The sequence below is a fragment of the Natrix helvetica genome (assembly GCF_964273705.1).
Source record: "Natrix helvetica genome assembly, chromosome: 2".
Taxonomy (NCBI): Eukaryota; Metazoa; Chordata; class Lepidosauria; order Squamata; family Natricidae; genus Natrix; species Natrix helvetica.
The window spans coordinates 180,034,721-180,052,384 of NC_138552.1; the positions used below are offsets into that span (position 1 = coordinate 180,034,721).

The 17,664-nt window shown below is 35.7% G+C and overlaps 1 protein-coding gene across 5 annotated transcripts in view; it reads right to left on the reverse strand.

The window, feature by feature from the left end:
* The window catches only part of MMS22L (MMS22 like, DNA repair protein), an 87,305-nt gene that overhangs the window by 39,824 nt on the left and 29,817 nt on the right, over nt 1–17,664 (reverse strand). For all 5 annotated transcript variants that reach the window (XM_081941138.1, XM_081941136.1, XM_081941137.1 and 2 more), the window contains 5 exons: nt 16,689–16,868; nt 11,102–11,164; nt 8,286–8,405; nt 7,387–7,613; nt 5,057–5,566 (listed from right to left, as the gene is read on the reverse strand). In XM_081941138.1, the coding sequence (XP_081797264.1) occupies nt 5,057–5,566; nt 7,387–7,613; nt 8,286–8,405; nt 11,102–11,164; nt 16,689–16,868 (1,100 nt within the window). The remainder of the gene's footprint in view (nt 1–5,056; nt 5,567–7,386; nt 7,614–8,285; nt 8,406–11,101; nt 11,165–16,688; nt 16,869–17,664) is intronic.

Here is a 17,664-nt window from a genome sequence, read left to right on the forward strand (position 1 = left end):
ATGCCGTCTCTCCTTCTCTGGACTGAGATATTTTTTACATCATAATTGTGCAGTTTGTAGCTCTTTCTTCTGACTCTCAAGGTCATTCCCATACACCATTACAGCTCTACAGTTTTTATTCTAGTAATTTATGAACACAAATATAAGAAGCTACCTTATCATGACTGGAATCTACTTAACCTGGAAAATAGATTATCGGAGTTTCAGAAAGTTAGGCTTTTGCAAAACTTTGATTCAAATACCTGAATCAAATGGACCTTTCAAACTCAATTGCTGCAATATAATATGAAACATCTAATCAAATCAACTAGATTTTCTGATTTGAACTAATGCTTTAGATTCATATACCCTAAAAAAGTGATTAGTCTCAACATTACCCCTAAATATGTACACATTGATCTGAGTTTCCTTTGCATATAGACTATATGCCCTTCCACTATTAAACAATATTGAGAAGTAATAGTCATTTCTTTCTAGGATTAATGAGCTAATAGTTAATTATGATGATTTGCTTTGACATATGAATGACCAAGAAATGAATCAATGCTTTCTTCTCCTAATTTAAGACTTTCTCTTTTAGTTGAAATACACTTTAAGCTAAAATTAAAATTTGGTTCATAACAGTAATAAGAATGACCTCAAAGATGCTACTTTTTTGAACAATAGCAATTTGGTTTGTTATAAATAATTGTTATAGGTTTTCTTATAAATAACCAAATGACCACGTCATGCAATGTGGGTAAGTCAGGCCAGTTCAATGTACCATTCTGATCATAGCCTAGAAACTCATCATAACTGTCTGTCTGTCTGTCTATCTATCTATCTATCTATCTATCTATCTATCTATCTATCTATCTATCTATCTATCTATCTATCTATCTATCTATCTATCTATCTATCTATCTATCATCTATCTATCTATCTATCTATCTATCTATCTATCTATCTATCATCTATCTATCTATCTATCTATCTATCATCCATCTACCTACCTACCTACCTACCTACCTACCTACCTACCTACCTACCTACCAGTGTTGGGTTCTGGATCTGGCTCGGCGTCCTCCACATGAACGCGTGTGGCGCGCGGATGCATCTTACCACCCAGCGACGCCTCCGCGACACTCCAGCTGCTCGGCGGAGCATCACACAGGCGCTGTACGCACCATGCACGTGCGTGGAAGCACCAAAGGGTTTAAAGATAGGTAAGGAAAGCGGAAGGGCGGGTCCTCTGGAGCACCGTACCGGAATGGTACCCGGTGCTCTGGGCAGGCTCTGGTATGCCTGTACTGGGGCGTACATCACCGCTACCTACCTACCTAATCTATCTAATTTATATAGTTACCTAATACAAAGTGCTCCAGGTGGCATACAATATTAAAAATCCAAAGTTCAAAATTCACAATTTAAACTCTTCTACCTCCTACTTTGGCATCGGGAGCTTTTTTAGATTATATTAAAAGAGAGAGAAAGAGAGACACTGCATTCAACCCACCCACTTCAGAGTTATGGATTAAAGACTGAGAAGCCCCCCTAATTCAAATTTTCAGAGTTATGAAGCTTACTGACTGGCCATGGTCCATTTAGTGTATCAACATATTTCATGAGTTTGTTGTGAGAATAAGTTAGAAGCAGTGAGTTCTTTACACAAATGCAATGGAAAAACAGTCTAAGACCTATTTATTTATTCCATTCTGTATTTCTTTTAAATATAAAGGTTAAATGTGTAGAAAAAGGAGCTTCGAAATCCTTGCTTTGGAGAAAAAAGGAATACTTATAAGACCTTTCTACTCATACTTTTATCTCAAGAAAATGTTTTCATAGTACATTATAAACCCTAAAAAATAAAAGGAGCTATAGTACAAAAGTTGACAGTCCTTTAACTACAATGTGGATGGCAATAATTAAACCACAATTTTGGCTACCTATCACTTCGTAAAATGAAAAATAAAAGGAAGGAAACCTTGCGCTTTGTACAATCATTTCAAGTAGAATGTGATTACCAAAAGTCTATATGAAATGTTAAAGGGGATTGGTACAACTATTTGACATTCTAAGCTTTAAATACCAAGGCATTTAGTTAACACAGCGAAGTCAGTATTTTCATAATGCTACTTAATCAGCAATAAAGGAATACTCCTATGAGCCATCATCTTGGGTTAGCAGAAAAGTGGCATATGAAGTTATTATTAACTAACTGCCTATAGGGAGCTGCTTCTGTCTTTAATCAATGATCTCACTTCCTATCTACTTGCAAATTCTGACAGCCATAGAACATTACACTCAATGCGGTTGCCAGAGATATTACATTTATGCAAGGAGTTGATATCTTATTCCCATCTGGATCTTGAAGTAGAAAGGACTGTTACAGTGAGACATTTTTCCCTTTGCCAAATCAGAAAGGCAAACCAAGAATGCAAACGATTAATCTGGTCAAAGATATTGCTCTGTAATCCAATTTCCCCCATGTGCAGGTGCATACACGTACACATACACCAAGTAAAGTGCAATTCTTCCATCTATAGATAGATAGATATTATGCCATTCAACTCTAGAGTCAGGAGAGAATAAATCATGACAAGGGACTGATGTCAACATTCTGCCCTGGTCGCTTTGGATAGTGAAATGAGTGTCATACAAATTTAATTAATAAAAATAAATTCAACCAGAGATTACACTGCCGCTAATCAGCACAAAACAACAGATTTAGCATGTAGCCTCTGCTGTGAATTGGCCCCAATAAGCTGGATCAGGTCCATCATAGCTATGACAGCCCTGGACCTTTGAGGTGCTTCTGACTCTGAGCTCACAAACAGCAGGTTAAAATCCCCCAAAACCATCAGTCTAGGGAACTCCACTGTCAACTTGGTTGCAGAGTGAAGGAGCTCAGGCAGAAGCAGTAGTTCTATTCAAATGACATTTACTATGGTTAACCAAACTTTTGTTAACATCTGCATTATCTTTAAAGCAATTGCTGCTCATTCTTTTCCCTTAAATCGAGAGCTTTCTTTATTTAATTTTAAAGAGGTATCAAACAGGGGTATCAGACTCAAGGCTGGATCCGGCCTAAAGGGTGCTAAAATCTGGCCAGTGGGGCCAGCTTGGAAATATCGAAGAACCAGCCCGCAGTGCCTCTGACAGCCAAAACGGCCCATGTGCACGCGCTCCCCCCATTTTCAGGCTTCCCAGCCTTCTGCAGCACTTTGCCAGCCAAAAACGGCCCACGCGGAAGCGTCGGATTTTGTCAGGTAAAGTGCTGCAGGAAGCGGCCGTTCCATCTCTTCTCCCCACGCCGGCCCATAGAGAACTACAATGCTGATAGAGGCCTCGAAGAAATCCAGTTTGACACCCCTGATATAGACTATTCAAGACCAAAGGACCTTCAAGGTAATATGCATGGCACACTTCAGAACAAACGAAGAATGAATGGGTCTAGCTTCTAGATGGTTGTTTTTGTTTTTAAAATACCAACTTAAACCAATTTATAAAGACTCTCCTAATAAATCACCTGCATTTTGTCAAATACTTTATCTTTGTTTAAACACAGCCTGGGAGGGAAAAAAAATCAGCTGTCCTTGGAATTGTAAGCTACTGACAGGAGAAGTCAAACTATTCAGACAGTAACAAAGTACTTAAGGTAAACATGTAGGTGAGTTTCTTCTCAATGCTCAGAAAGTGTATTTCTGCAGTCCTTCCCCTACAGTGACCAATCAATAACTGCCTCATTATGGTGCATGGCAAGATGATGGGTGAAGATGACTTCTATTTTTCCTAAAGAAGTTTGTGACTTTTAGCCAAAAGAGTTGCCTCCAATGCAAATTATGAACAAAAATGTCTTTACCACAAAAAGGAAGTTTGGAGGTTGCTAATGATCACACAAATCAAGGAAAAATATATTTGGGCTTAATAACAAACCTGCCTTAAAAAAAAACTAGACACTGTTTCTTCCTTCCATTGTATGATTTTCTTAAAATATATCTTAACATCAACTTAATTGATGTAAAAATTGTACCTGACCTTTCTAAGCTGTAGTAAGACCCTGAAAAGCATGCAGGCTCAGAAATCAAGCAGTCTGATGGTGGTAGTAGGATTTTTGCTTTTTGCAATGTCCCTCAGCAGCCTATTCTCACTGTGGTAGGACCATCCAAGCCAACTCCCTATAAGGAGGTATATGAGGTCTATATCTTGTAGAAATAATATTCTTTGAGAAGCCTTCTGTTACATCAAGAGAGCAGAAGAATGGAAAATACTTCTATTATCTTATTCTCCTGTAAACAAGATCTGGTTAGTTTTAATTATTATGTTACATGGCTTGGAAGTCCCTTAGAAGATGGAGGATCAAATTTAAACACTAAGAACAATTGCTGCCATTCATGGAGAACATTGGAAGTTAACTTTCCTGTTGTTTGTAAAATGTTTGCCATATATAGCAAACGTGGGAAGAACCTGAATGAAATAGATAGCTGAAAATAAATGATCAAAAACATCACTACAATAAATTTCATACTCTTCTACTCTATTTCATGGATTGTAATGTAAGATCCATATTGAAAAAGAGTATGTTAAAATATTATATATCTTTTTTCCTAATTCTATCACTTATCATGCACAGCTTCACTTATTGTTATCAGCAAAAATGAACATGCATTTGTCTAACAGCTCTTAAATATCTCATCTATTTTTATACTAAAAAAACCTGAAAGCTTCCAAGTTTATTTCAGCTTCTTGCTATATATGTTGGCCTAATGGGTCTCTGCAGATGATAAAATGTGTGTGAACGCTGCTCTTTAGCTGGATACTACCTTACAACCATTTTTGTCTGCCCTCATATTTCTTGTTCATTGCATTTGGTACTTTCTTTCTCACTTTATATGATAACATCCTACTACTAGTATATTATTTCAATCACATTTGTACACTACTCAGATAATTCTAAGAAAAAAAGGGTGGTTCAGTAAAAAATTAATAAATGCGTGCACCACATATATTACCATGAAGTTGTGTTTAAATTAATAAAAAAGGAACTTCGGAAAACTGACATAAAAACAATTCTTACCTCAGCCTGAACAAAACAGCTTGCAGGAAGTTTAACACTGCGGCGAGTTCAGGTCCTCGGCAACCTGGCAACAACATGCTAAACCCATCACTCATCAGCTTTTCTTCAGAAAGGTTCAGGTATATGCTGCTTTCAAAAACTTCTTGGACTCCATCAACATACGTGGAAAGTAGCATCCAAAGGTTTTGTTTCTGCACAAAGTCGTTTCTTGCAACTAAGAATTCTTTTGCCTTTTCACAGAAAGCTGCTGAAAGTGTCTCAGCAAGCACTCTGATGTCCATGTTCTTGTCAATGTATGTTAAGATGAAGGCAAAGTAGCCTTTCCAGATAAGAGCTTTCTGAGTAACACTTGTAGAAGTGGGACTGAGGAAGCGCAGAAGTTCCATCATGCGGCTAGCAACATCTTCTGTCTCTGCTAAGGCTGCCAGCACCAGGAAAAGATACAAGAAATTTTGAAGTCCAATTTCCATTAGTTCACACATTCTTTTCTGGTGGAATTTCGAATAAATTCTGCATAATAAAAGAAAACCCCCATAATTTTTTTCCTTAAAATTTGTTTTGAATCTATTTATTTCATTTATTTATTTAAAGCATTTATATACCTGCCCATCTTCTAACCAACTCCCAATCAATTATCCTTTGAATTGATGATCCCAGCTAGTCTTAGTTCCAAAGAATTCTTTGATGGAAAATGAGTGATGTTGAAGGAATGCCTTTCTACTAAAAATGTATTATTGCATGCATATTTCTTCAACATTCCACTTTGTTTATACCAGTACATTCAGAATAAGGAACAAAAAACTTGACAGAGTGGGAAACTGTACGATGTGCCTGACAAGTGTGATGGAGGTAATGTAAATCACAAATGTACATGAGACAGAAGCATTGTTGAGGTTTGAAAGAAAAGTTTTATTTCTGTCTACCTTTCATCAAACAGAAGCTGCTAGTACATGAAGCACAAATAATACTTACCGTATTTTACGGAGTCTAAGGCGCACCGGAGTATAAGACGCACCAAGATTTTGAAGAGCCAAATAAAATAAAAAATTTGCACTCTGTGTACCTCCCCAAAACGGCCCAGGTTTTTTTGCGAAAATGGCCCCGTTTTTTGGTCAAAAAAAGGGCATTAGGAAGTTTATAGAATGCTCCTGGGGGCTGGGGGGGGGGCACAATTGAGCAAAAAACAGCCAATATTTTGCTCATTTCTACCCTCCCCAGCCCCCAGGAGCTCTCTGAAAGCCTCCTACAAGCTATGCATGGCCATTTGGGTGAAAAGGGCAGGGTTTCAGGACGCAAAAAATGCTGTATTCAGATTTTCAGCCTCTTTTTTGAGGGAAATTTTCAGCCTCTTTTTTGAGGGAAAAGGGTCCGTTTTATATTCCAAAAAATATGGTATGGGGAGAAAGTGAAAATTGATTTGAACAAATCTAGTAAAACATTATCAACTAAAGTGTTTCCTGATGTACCACCAATTGAAGTTTTTTTCCTGCTTTACACTGAACTTTTAAACACTGACAAAAATTATGGCAGTCTTATACAATTAAGTCCTGTTAGGAACTGTTTGACTAAAAATTCCCCATCATCTGTTGGGTCTAAAGATGAAAGAATAATCCCAACAAATCTTTAGAGCAGCAATTTGGAAAACTTTGATCTACACATTTACCTGGATGTGAGAAGCACATTTGCTTCTCAAGAGAATGCATCTTGAAAAAAACAACCATAAAGCAAAAACCACGGTGGTTTCTATTGACCCTTTTCCATATTGCAGCTCCATAAACTTCTGAAAAGTGTCTGCATCATCAAAAGAGTAGATTATAGCATGCGGGAGCCAATAGGAAGAAATTACTAAAAATTACACATAAATGCTTTCTGTGACTGGAATTCTTAGCATACATTGTTTTCATTGATGTGTGAATATAACTTCTATTCAAGTGATGGTTTGGGGGAAAACACTGAAAGCTAATATATAAGAAAGGATCATTTTACTACTGACTCATTGCTCTAACTCAAATAATCTTCTTCAAATAAATATGTGTCAACATGAATTGCATATTCATCTGAAAATGAAAAAAAATAGAAACACCATGAATTCCTGTTAATTACAGATATTTTTAATATTAAAATCAAATCTGATTTTTTTGCAACCCTTCATTTTATGAATATTTCTGAATATAAATCTTAAGAGGGATGCTTCTAAAAGACAAAAAGTATCCATAAATAAAAAGGACATGATGGACGTGAAAAATCCTAGGTGAAAACCTATTAAGTTTCTCAGAATCTCCTTATAAGAGAGATGAGGAGAATGAATGAATGAATGAATACCCCCATACCTTCCTTTGATCTGCTTCCATGGATGAACACCATTAATCTTGCCTGATTTCTTCATTATTTGTGCCAATATGCGAAGAAAAAATTGGAAACTGTTGCAGGATATATACATGTCAGGGGTATGTATGTCACTGCAGTAGCTCTTTATCAACTCATACATAGATAAGGGCGTCTTGTTAATATTTGCAAGACCTTTAAGACCAAACCAAGGAATGGTAAAGGGGTTGTTCTGCAAAAAAAAAAAAAAAGTTTCATAACATGGCATATGCTTTTACCTTTCTTCCACAAGTTACTTTATCACAACCAATCAGATTGCTTTATCACAACCAATCAGGGGGTTGGACTAGAAGACCTCCAAGGTCCCTTCCAACTCTACTATTGTATTGTATAGATGTCTAATAACTGCAGAAGTAAAGAGCTCTCTAGCTTTAGATCATAAATCAACGAATGAATGCTAATTGGAGATCTGCTGCTCCTTTCTTCTCATCACCCCAATAGCAGAAAAAGAAATTTCGTATCTTATGGAAATTGGGCCATCCCTTCTTTCTGAATATGTATTTCTTTATTACATTTATTGAAAACATGTCATTTAAAAAACATACTATTGATCTGAAATAATTTCTGTGGTACAGTGCAATACACACTGAATGTATACTTAAAAAACGATCATTTGTTTTACAGAATCTGTAATTATTATTTGCTATATAATAATAAGATATAATAATTTTAAGTTAAAATATTTCAAATATTGTAAACTTGTATTGTTGGACTAAAATAATGTAAAAATTAGTAATCCTACCACTTAACAAAAAACCACTTAAATCCTATCACTCAACAAAAAACAATGGATTACTTTTTTTAAGAAAAACCTGTTAGATTAAAAAAAAAAATATTTACTAACCAGATTTTTGCTGTAATGTTCCCAAACTATGGTGACAATAGTGAGATTTACATCCCAGATGTGGCTTAATGTCAAGCAACACTGAAGATGCATCCGTAATTGTTCTTCTAAAATTCCAGCCTAGCAGACAAAAAAATTAAGATATTATTAGTTTTTTTGTTTAATTTATCAAGGTTTCTATTTTATACAAACAATTTTGGCCACAAGTCAAATCAGAAGGATTCACATTTAAGTACTTTGTTTTATAATTATTATTTCTGGTTTTAAAAGGAAATTCTGTTAAAATCACACGCAATCTGAGAAATGATGGTACAATCATTGATCTGGTATTATCAACTAATCTCCATATATGTTTTTTGAATCATAGAGTTACAAAAATAAGGTACACTTAAAAGATAGTTTGGAGTTTAATTCATGGTTAGGCAGCATCGTCCAGCAAAAATGCTTAGGGCCAAAAATGCCTAGGAAGAAACATCATCCGAAGCAAAGGAAGAATTCTAACTTTCTAGCTACCATAAACAACATAATAGATTTGGTTTACTTATAGTGATTCATTATTGTAACTTTAAATGCCAGCATTCTATGAACTATCGCACTAACATATTCGTCACACAGTTAGGAATGTAGCATTTTAAAGAACAGAACTAAAATATAATCCTTGGTCAATTGTACGGGAACTGGCCAACTGAAATTAATTTTTAAGGGCAAAACAATCTATTGATTTAGGAACACTATTTTCCACCTTGGCAAAGGCCACTGATCATGATAAGTTAGAAATTATGGTTATAAAATACAACAGTAGGTTCAAATAAAAATATTTTTTTTAAAGTTTGGCTTAATATAGTAGCACCACTTTTTGGATACAAATGTTTGCTTATTTTAAGAAAAATACTATTATTTCTTCTTTATATACAATCATATATTGTTTACAGGAAGAGGCCAAAACCAGGGCAGCATTTAAAAATAAATGTTTACTAGTAATGAGTTCAATTCCAAGGAAACTTTCTACCCAATTCCAATAAGCAGCTACATTTTGTATTCTTCAAATATCAGTCACAGCAACATACAGTAACTAAAGCTACTCTATCACCATTTTAACCAAGAAAGACTATAATAGAATATAATTCTTTATTGGCCAAGTGTGATTGGACACACAAGGAAATTGTCTTTGGTGCATATGCTTTCAGTGTACATAAAAAGACAAGATACATTCGTCAAGAATCATACATTTAACGATAGTCATAGGGTACAAATAAGCAATCAGGAAACAGTATCAGTATAAATCGTAAGGATACAAGCAACAAAGTTACAAGTCATGCAGTCACAATTGGGAGGAGATGGGTGATAGGAACGATGAGAAGACTAATAGTAATAGTAATGCAGCCTTAGTGAATAGTTTGACAGTGGTGACTAGCTAAATTTGACTAGCTAAATTTCCTAAATTACATTTCAGAATAAAATACTATATGCTATGAAATTATATTTTACAGTAAAATCTGAGGGAGAAGAGGGTTTAATAACCATTCCTATATTTTTCCAAAGACTACATAAAAAATTATAAAACATTTTTGAGGTTATTTGAGTTTGAAAATCAGTTTCATTCATCATATAAACAGTTAATATTGTTGTTTTTCCCTAACCATACTCATATTTTCTTTTCTTTTTTCAGCCAACCCTAATAATATATATAAACCAATGTTATGTTCATTGTCACAGAAGCAAGTTCCACTTAATTCAAAGAAACTATGATAAACATACATAAAATTACACCTATCACTTTAATTATAATAAGGTAGCAAAACATGAAGTCTTGCTGGTACTAAAAATGTGAATTGGGGCTAAAATTCTCACACAATTTTCTTCCTCTTTGTTTTAGATGGCTGATAGACCTTTTGAATTATTACAGGAAATGAGGCTGGACAATTAGGAGGGAAGAGGACAAAGTGGAACAACAACACCGTACAATTGTCTTCCTTAAACAGGAAGCTTCATAATATTTCAGTAAATGGAACCTTGACTAAATTTTGAATTCATTAATTTAATTTGTAATTTGACAGTTAAAGTCAAAGGCAAAACCAATCCCTTTGCTTGACTATGTGGCCAGCTCTCTTCAGCTACACAAAACAACTCAAACAAATTATTTATGTAATGGTTGATACTAATTTATCATTTTATATCATGCAACCGAGAACAAAATCACACCAAAAAACCCAACCACATTAATATCTTCAGCATACTTAAAAAGTACTTTTTAAAGGAGGTCACTTCTGACCTCTGGGCCACAAAGTATTGCATTAACATCTCTGCAGAAAGAAAAATGATAAGGTATGAAATGAGTGCTCAAAAGCTACAACCTTATCAGTAAGAGTTTGATTCAAGCCTGTAAGACAAATTGCTCAGCAAGTCAAGTCACCTTCCTGCTGTGATGAGAATATAGCTGAATTTTCAATGCAACAGACTATCTCCCTTATCACGTCTCTCAACTTGATACCCTCAGATGCCATATACATTTTCTAAGCTTCCTGTTCTTATTTGGAATATATCTTGTCAAAGGAGCCAAGTAACACGTCCAGGATAATTATCTCTACCATGCACTTTATCTGACAATTTATCTTCAAAAAACCAACCATTTAAGAGAATATTCTTCCAACAAGAAGGAAACTATGTAGAATCTTAGCTTAGAAGTTCAACTAGAATGATCATGCTACAAAATTAATTTAAGAAAGCAATCAATTGAATAAGATACGTTAAATCCCTTGTCCCTATATTTTGAAGTAGCCATCCTCAAACTTTCAAGTTATTATTGAAACACTTACTTGATTATTGACTGATTGCTTCAGCAGATCTTCAACATAAGGCCAGTTGGATTCTACTGGTTTCTAAATGGAAAAGAGTTGTAAAGAGTTAATTTATAAATAATAATAATAAAGAAAATAGGGAGATCTCTCTCTTTCATAAAAGTGACACCTGGATCACTCAGTGAAGCTGAATGATGGAAGTTTCAGCTCTTACAGAAGTACTATTTCATAAAGGGTATTAAAAATATGTACTATAAGAAAATCAATTGATTTCATGACCTTTGCGGCAGTTGTTAAGTGACCCCATTGTTTGCTATGGCATGGTTTGGCCAAAGCTATCATAAAACAGTCATGTGACTGCAGATGGTGGGGAGGAAGTGCTGGAACTTCAGAACCAAGTCTTAACTCCCATTTTGTAGGTAGGCTGCAAACTTGAATGTTTATTAAGTAAACATTTGGAAGTGGAGGATTATATGCAGACAAATACATGAAGGTTTGTTAAATGGTATTAGTCATAATGCCTCTCCTGTATCACTGGCAATACCTGCTACTGAGAAATACACTCTACGACTAGTGAATTTTTTGTGTGTACATGGGTACTATAATAGGCACAGATGGATAGACCAACTAAAGCCTGGGACTCATCCAACATGTTTCTTCTCATGAGTGTATCTATGACAGAGGTGTCAAACTCAAGGCCTGGGAACCAATTCGGTCTGCGGGGTGCTTAGATTTGGCCTGTGGTGTCACAATTGGCCCGTGGTACCTCTGCTAGTGAATATGGCTCTCCCGAGCTCTTTTTTTGCTGGCAGATGGTTGCAGGATGCCATTCTAGCTGAAAGCGGAGCTTGGGAGCCCATTTTCGCTGGCATACCGCGCGAGCTGCCATAAATGCCCCCAACACAAGTGACATTGAGCTGGCCACCCCCCTGGCCTCCCCAAGGTCAAACCCAACCCTGTAGTAGCGCTCAATGAAATTGAATTTGACACACCTGATCTATAACAAGTAAGTGAAACAGTGAAAGGCTATCTTCTTTTTTTAACTGTTTTTAAAATTAGTACCTAAAAAACTTCTTCCTTTCCTGTTGTTAAATTAGTACCAAATTAGTACTGATTTGAAATTAGTACATTTCTGAGCCTCACAAAGAACAAATTCATTTTGCTCTTGTTAGAATAAAATATTTGATATCATTTTTTACCTAGAAGAATGCATAAACATAATTTAAATTATCCTTTAGCTACTAAATTCAATGTGTCTATTATGCTATATTTATGTTATTTAAAGGATCAAAAATATTCACTCCCTTAGTATATCTGCAATTTCTGCCTGAGGAAAACATTTGTGATACCATCTGCTAAACAGACACACATGTAGTTCTCAGCTAATAGCATGAAATATGATTTTGCATTCATTTGTCATGTTTCTTAAAAATACAACTTGAGTTGCAACTTTAAGTATATAGGCAACATTTCTTTTTAACTCTATGCAAAAAGAATCTAGTTTCTTCTTCTAGTTCACTTGTTGAGTTGCTAAGCTGCTCAGCTGGAAAGCACTCTTCGCTTATCTTAGAAAGTATTTTAAACTATTCAAAGGTAAGAATATTTAGCTCAAAGTCATTTGAACTTTATTTGTTAGCCCTGAGCAGCATTAAAATTGACCCCTGCAATGTTCAAAAGTTGTAATATTTCTAATTCTATTTGGTTTTTGAAATTTATGAATATAGCCTTTAAGAATATGATAATGCAGGCTCTTTGGGTGTTAAGAAAAAGACACTTAAGATCTATCTGTGTTTTACAAATTTTTAAAACGTTACATGTTTTCTTAGAGAAATTTGACACTTTCCAATTTTAATCCAACATAAATTATTACCAACTATTTACATTACTAAATTATGTAAATATACATAAAAATTGATGGATACATCAAGGTTGACTAATAAATGGCAGCAAACACATCTCTATTAAGCATTAAATCAAAACCAAATAAATTATATATTGGAATACTACAATGTGCTAATATGCAAACCAAGTCATAAACTTTTAATGCTGCACAGATCTTTCCTAAAGTTGTTTGAACGTTAAATATACTTAAATGTTTTTTAAATTGAAATCATATGAGTATGCATATCAAATGTAGAATATTATGGTATCAAAGTATTCTTTTTAATAATTTGGATCTTCAAGGTACAACTACAGATTTCCAAAACAGACAATCTGAAGATATAAAATAATTATTTTAAATATGACAGAGGAAATTGCAGATCTACGATCAATTAACTCAGTGCTTCTCAAATAGTGGGGCGGGCCCCCCAGGGGGGGCGCGAGGCTCCGTAAAGGGGGGCTCAGCTCAAATTATTTTATATATTTTTGTTTTGCAGGTTAAAGTTTTTTAAAATATTGTGTTCCTTTAAATCCTGTGCTCCTTTAAATCTTTTCTGCTACAGTTAATAAAGCTATTCTTTGTTGTAAATTGATCCACATTTCTTTCTTTTTTATTCTCTTATACGTTAATAAGGATACAGTGTTATGCAGAGGTGTACTTATAACAATTTTATAGACAAATGATACTATTTACAGTCGCGCGGGGGGCGCGAAATGTTTTCTTCTTCCTAGGGGGGGCATGACAGAAAATAATTGAGAAGCACTGAATTAACTAAAGGTAAGGCAATTTAGGCTGGTAGCATATATTTCTTCTATATCTTGATCACTTTTAGTTAAACCTAACTTTTGCCTATTTAATGAGAAATAGACAATGTATATTAGCGTTCCATGCGCCTTCGGTATTTAGTCATGCTGGCCACATGACCACGGAGACGTCTTTGGACAGCGCTGGCTCTTCGGCTTTGTAATGGAGATGAGCACTGCCCCTTAGAGTCAGAAACAACTAGCACATATGTACGAGGGTAACCTTTACCTTTAATATCTTAAGACTAGTTATGACAAAACAATATAACACTTCAAAATATTTAGCACTAACAATTTCAATCAATCCCTTGTTTTCCCACTTTCATTTATTAAGAGGAAACAAACCTAGAAATCAGGTCAAATGCTGTATGCCTTTCAGTGAAGAGAAATCCAAAAATGCTTGCCCAAGTGGTAATCTTCAAGAAATTCTTATTAAGAAGAAAAATGTATGGCTTTGATTTATTAATATTGTACCAATCACACAAAATGTTAGAGTCATTCAAACTTCTAGATTATTGATCCAAACAAACAATTGGGTTATACTTAGCTGATAACATTTGGTTCTACTTGAAAGGATGAGGAGAAAGCTACAGAATTATCAGGGATGGAAAGCTTATAATACCGTTTCCCCAAAAATAAGGCCTCCCTGGATAATAAACCCAATTAGGCTTTTGAGCACATGCGCTAAAATAAGCCCTCCCCCCAAAATATTGCAACACAGCAGCAGCCATGAGGTGACCACGCTCGCCACCTCCTGCCCCTCAAAAATAATACCTCCCCAAAAATAAGGCCAAGTGCTTATTTCGGGGTTCAAAAGAAAATAAGATTTTGCCTTATTTTCGGAAAAACATGGTATGACCCAGGGATGTCTATAAGGGCAGGGCAGGACAGAATTAAACAGACATTGCCCTACGAGGTCTATCTGTTTTAGAGCTTTAGTTGCTTCGACAGAAGCCTGTGAATACCCCTACTCAAAGCTGGATCAGAGTCCTGGCCTGCTCTGACCAACCGAAGGTTTGGAAACTAATAACAACAGTTTTTTGGAAAAGAAATAAGTTAAGAGCTGCATTTGTACATAATGTTGAGCTTTTCATTTCTGATCATTTAATGGTCGCTGTAGTCTTTACTGCTTGCAGAAACCAAGCCAAAGCGACCAGACTATAAAAATTAGTATGCATGCTCCCAGTAAGGCTGATTATTTAGTAATTTTGGTTTCCATTTTTTAATTAATTTTCAAAAGTTATTAATATTAAGCACCCAGATTTCATTTTGGTGTTCAAGGTCAGTGTAAATTCACAGCAATAATTTATCAGATATTAGGAGTTCATAGACTGGGTTCATACAGAAACAAAGTGATGCTTTTATTAAAAGCAGCTCATTAAACAAATCACAATTGGATGGGGTTATACGCCATTCTAAAACCAAGCCAAATTGTAGTATAGCTTAATCAGTTTCTCTGACCAGCTGAAAAATCAAAATATAATGAAAACAATGCCTAAAGAATGATAACGGAAAATTTCACAAATAGAATATGTATCTATAAAAACTACGAATCAACTGAATGAAGTCACACCCTCAGTGCTTAACATACATATAATTACGCATATAATTATAATACTGCTTTCTCTGGGGTAAGAAATAAGAGGCAGAGAAGAGAAGAGAAATAAATTCAAGAAAATAAAGGCTTGGGTTTTCTTTTTTCTTTAAAATGTTTATATAGCTAAAATTACTTTACGCCCAGTTAGTTCACTAGATACCTTCACAAATTTCTACCATTCAAACCATCTCTGTTTCCACCCTATTCATATTTTGCTTCATACATTGGTACTTGGTGTCTTTTTCAAGACGTCATCAGCTCTATTGATGTCTCTGTTTTGCATTCAAATCATATTTACTATATTCAGCATTCATACACTCTTGACCTTATCTCTTATTATTTTACCACTTAAATTCTTCTGCACTCAGCTACTTTTATATTTCTCCTGTCAGGCCTCTCACTTCGAGATAACAGAAAGGGCAGCAGCATGCTGTTAAACCAGAACCATTTCTGGGTTTTTTGATAAACATTTCTTGTTTTAGACCATGTACCATTAGCATTGGTCCATCTTAAAAAGTTCTCACTTTCAAATATATGAATTTATCAACTTGCTGTAGTTTTTCATGACTTGTAAATATTTGCTCTCCTCTCTCTGTCAAGCACCACTACCTTGGTCTTTGATACATTAATTTTCAAATCCATCCTCCTCGATGCATCATATGGTCCCGTGATGGCGAACCTATGGCACGTGTGCCACATGTGGCATGCAGAGCCCTCTTTGCGGGCACGCGAGCCATCATTCAGCTCAGCTCCACTGCTCATGTGTTTGCGCCTCCTGCCAGCCAGCTGATTTTCAGGTCTCTGCCATGCATGCGGGAAACACACGTGCATGTGTGGGGGGGGGCATGGGGGGAGGTGCACCCCCGTGGCACGTTTTTGCTCCCAGGAGGCTGTATCTACCACTCTTATTGCATTCAGCCACCCACCTTTAACAACATAGTCGTGCAAAACATTCCATAATTCAAGACTACTCTCTTTATAATACATTCCTTCTAAATCAATGATAACAATAAAATTTCTTTGTCATTTCGATATACTCTCAGTAAGCTTAAAGAATAAATATTTGTACAACAGGAATGTAACAATTAAAAGCACACTGTAACCTTTAATTGTTAATGTTGTCTTGTTACTAAATTGGCACCTGTCATTTCACTTTTTAAAGAATATAGAAAATAGAAAACATTTTTTAAAACTCAAAGGTAGGGTAAGATTAAGATTCCTGAAGCTCACATTTAAGAAATTCATATGCCATTTTGTTCATAAGTATGAAAACTTTTGTGGAAATTAAGGAACTATTAGAAACGCCTTACAAAACAAATTTACCTTTTCATCTGTATATCCATTCCGGTCAATATGATAAAGTGGTGCCAAGTGGGTTATAATCCACCAACTGAAGCTCAGTGGATCCTTGCATGGAATTGATTCAAAGCCAGATACTGAATCAGTACCATTGTTTTTTTCGAATACTTTTTTCAGAATTTTATTTAGCCAGTTCCAAAACGACTGAAAAGAAAACCAACAGTTTTAAAAGGAAAGCTGCACACTTCAGCCATCTGCTTAGCTCTTGAGAATTTTTCCTATTGCTTTTGTGCTTCACCAGATAACAGGTTATACAGGACAAATTCTGAGGTTGAAACAGAAAACAATCTGATCTTTTTCTATACCTTTGGATATATTTTCATTTATATATAGTTACATTTCTGAGTGAATATGTACAAAAACGCACATTCACATTCTGGATAAATATTTCCAGAACAGGTAAAAATCCATGGATAGCCAAATATTCATTCTTCTATGTCACACTTAAGACTTGGGGGCCGCATCCTGCCTGTGGGGTGCTTAGATCTGGCCCATAGGGCTGCCATGGAAACACTGAAGGACCAGCCCATAGTGCCTCTGCCAGCAAAAACGGAGGCCAGGAGGACCCTGTGTGGCCCTCCCGGGCTCTGCTTTTGGCTGCGACTGCCTCCTGCAGCCCTCCTGGGCTCTGTTTTCACTGGCAGAGGGTTGCAGGAGGCCATCACAGCTGAAAATGGAGCCTAGGAGGGCCATGCACAGTCCTCACAGGGAGAGTGCTAGTGAAAACAAACTACTAGCAAAAGTGGCATTTGATCACACGAGTGACAAGCTGGCCACACCCATCCCACCCACAGTCCCCTGTGGTCAAACACAATCCTGATGCAGCCCTCAATGAAATCAAGTTTGACACCCCTGTTCTATGAAATTCTACTTTTGATAATATCTTTTTCTTAATAAACTCAAGTTCTGAATTGGATAAGGGTATATTAATTCTTTGACC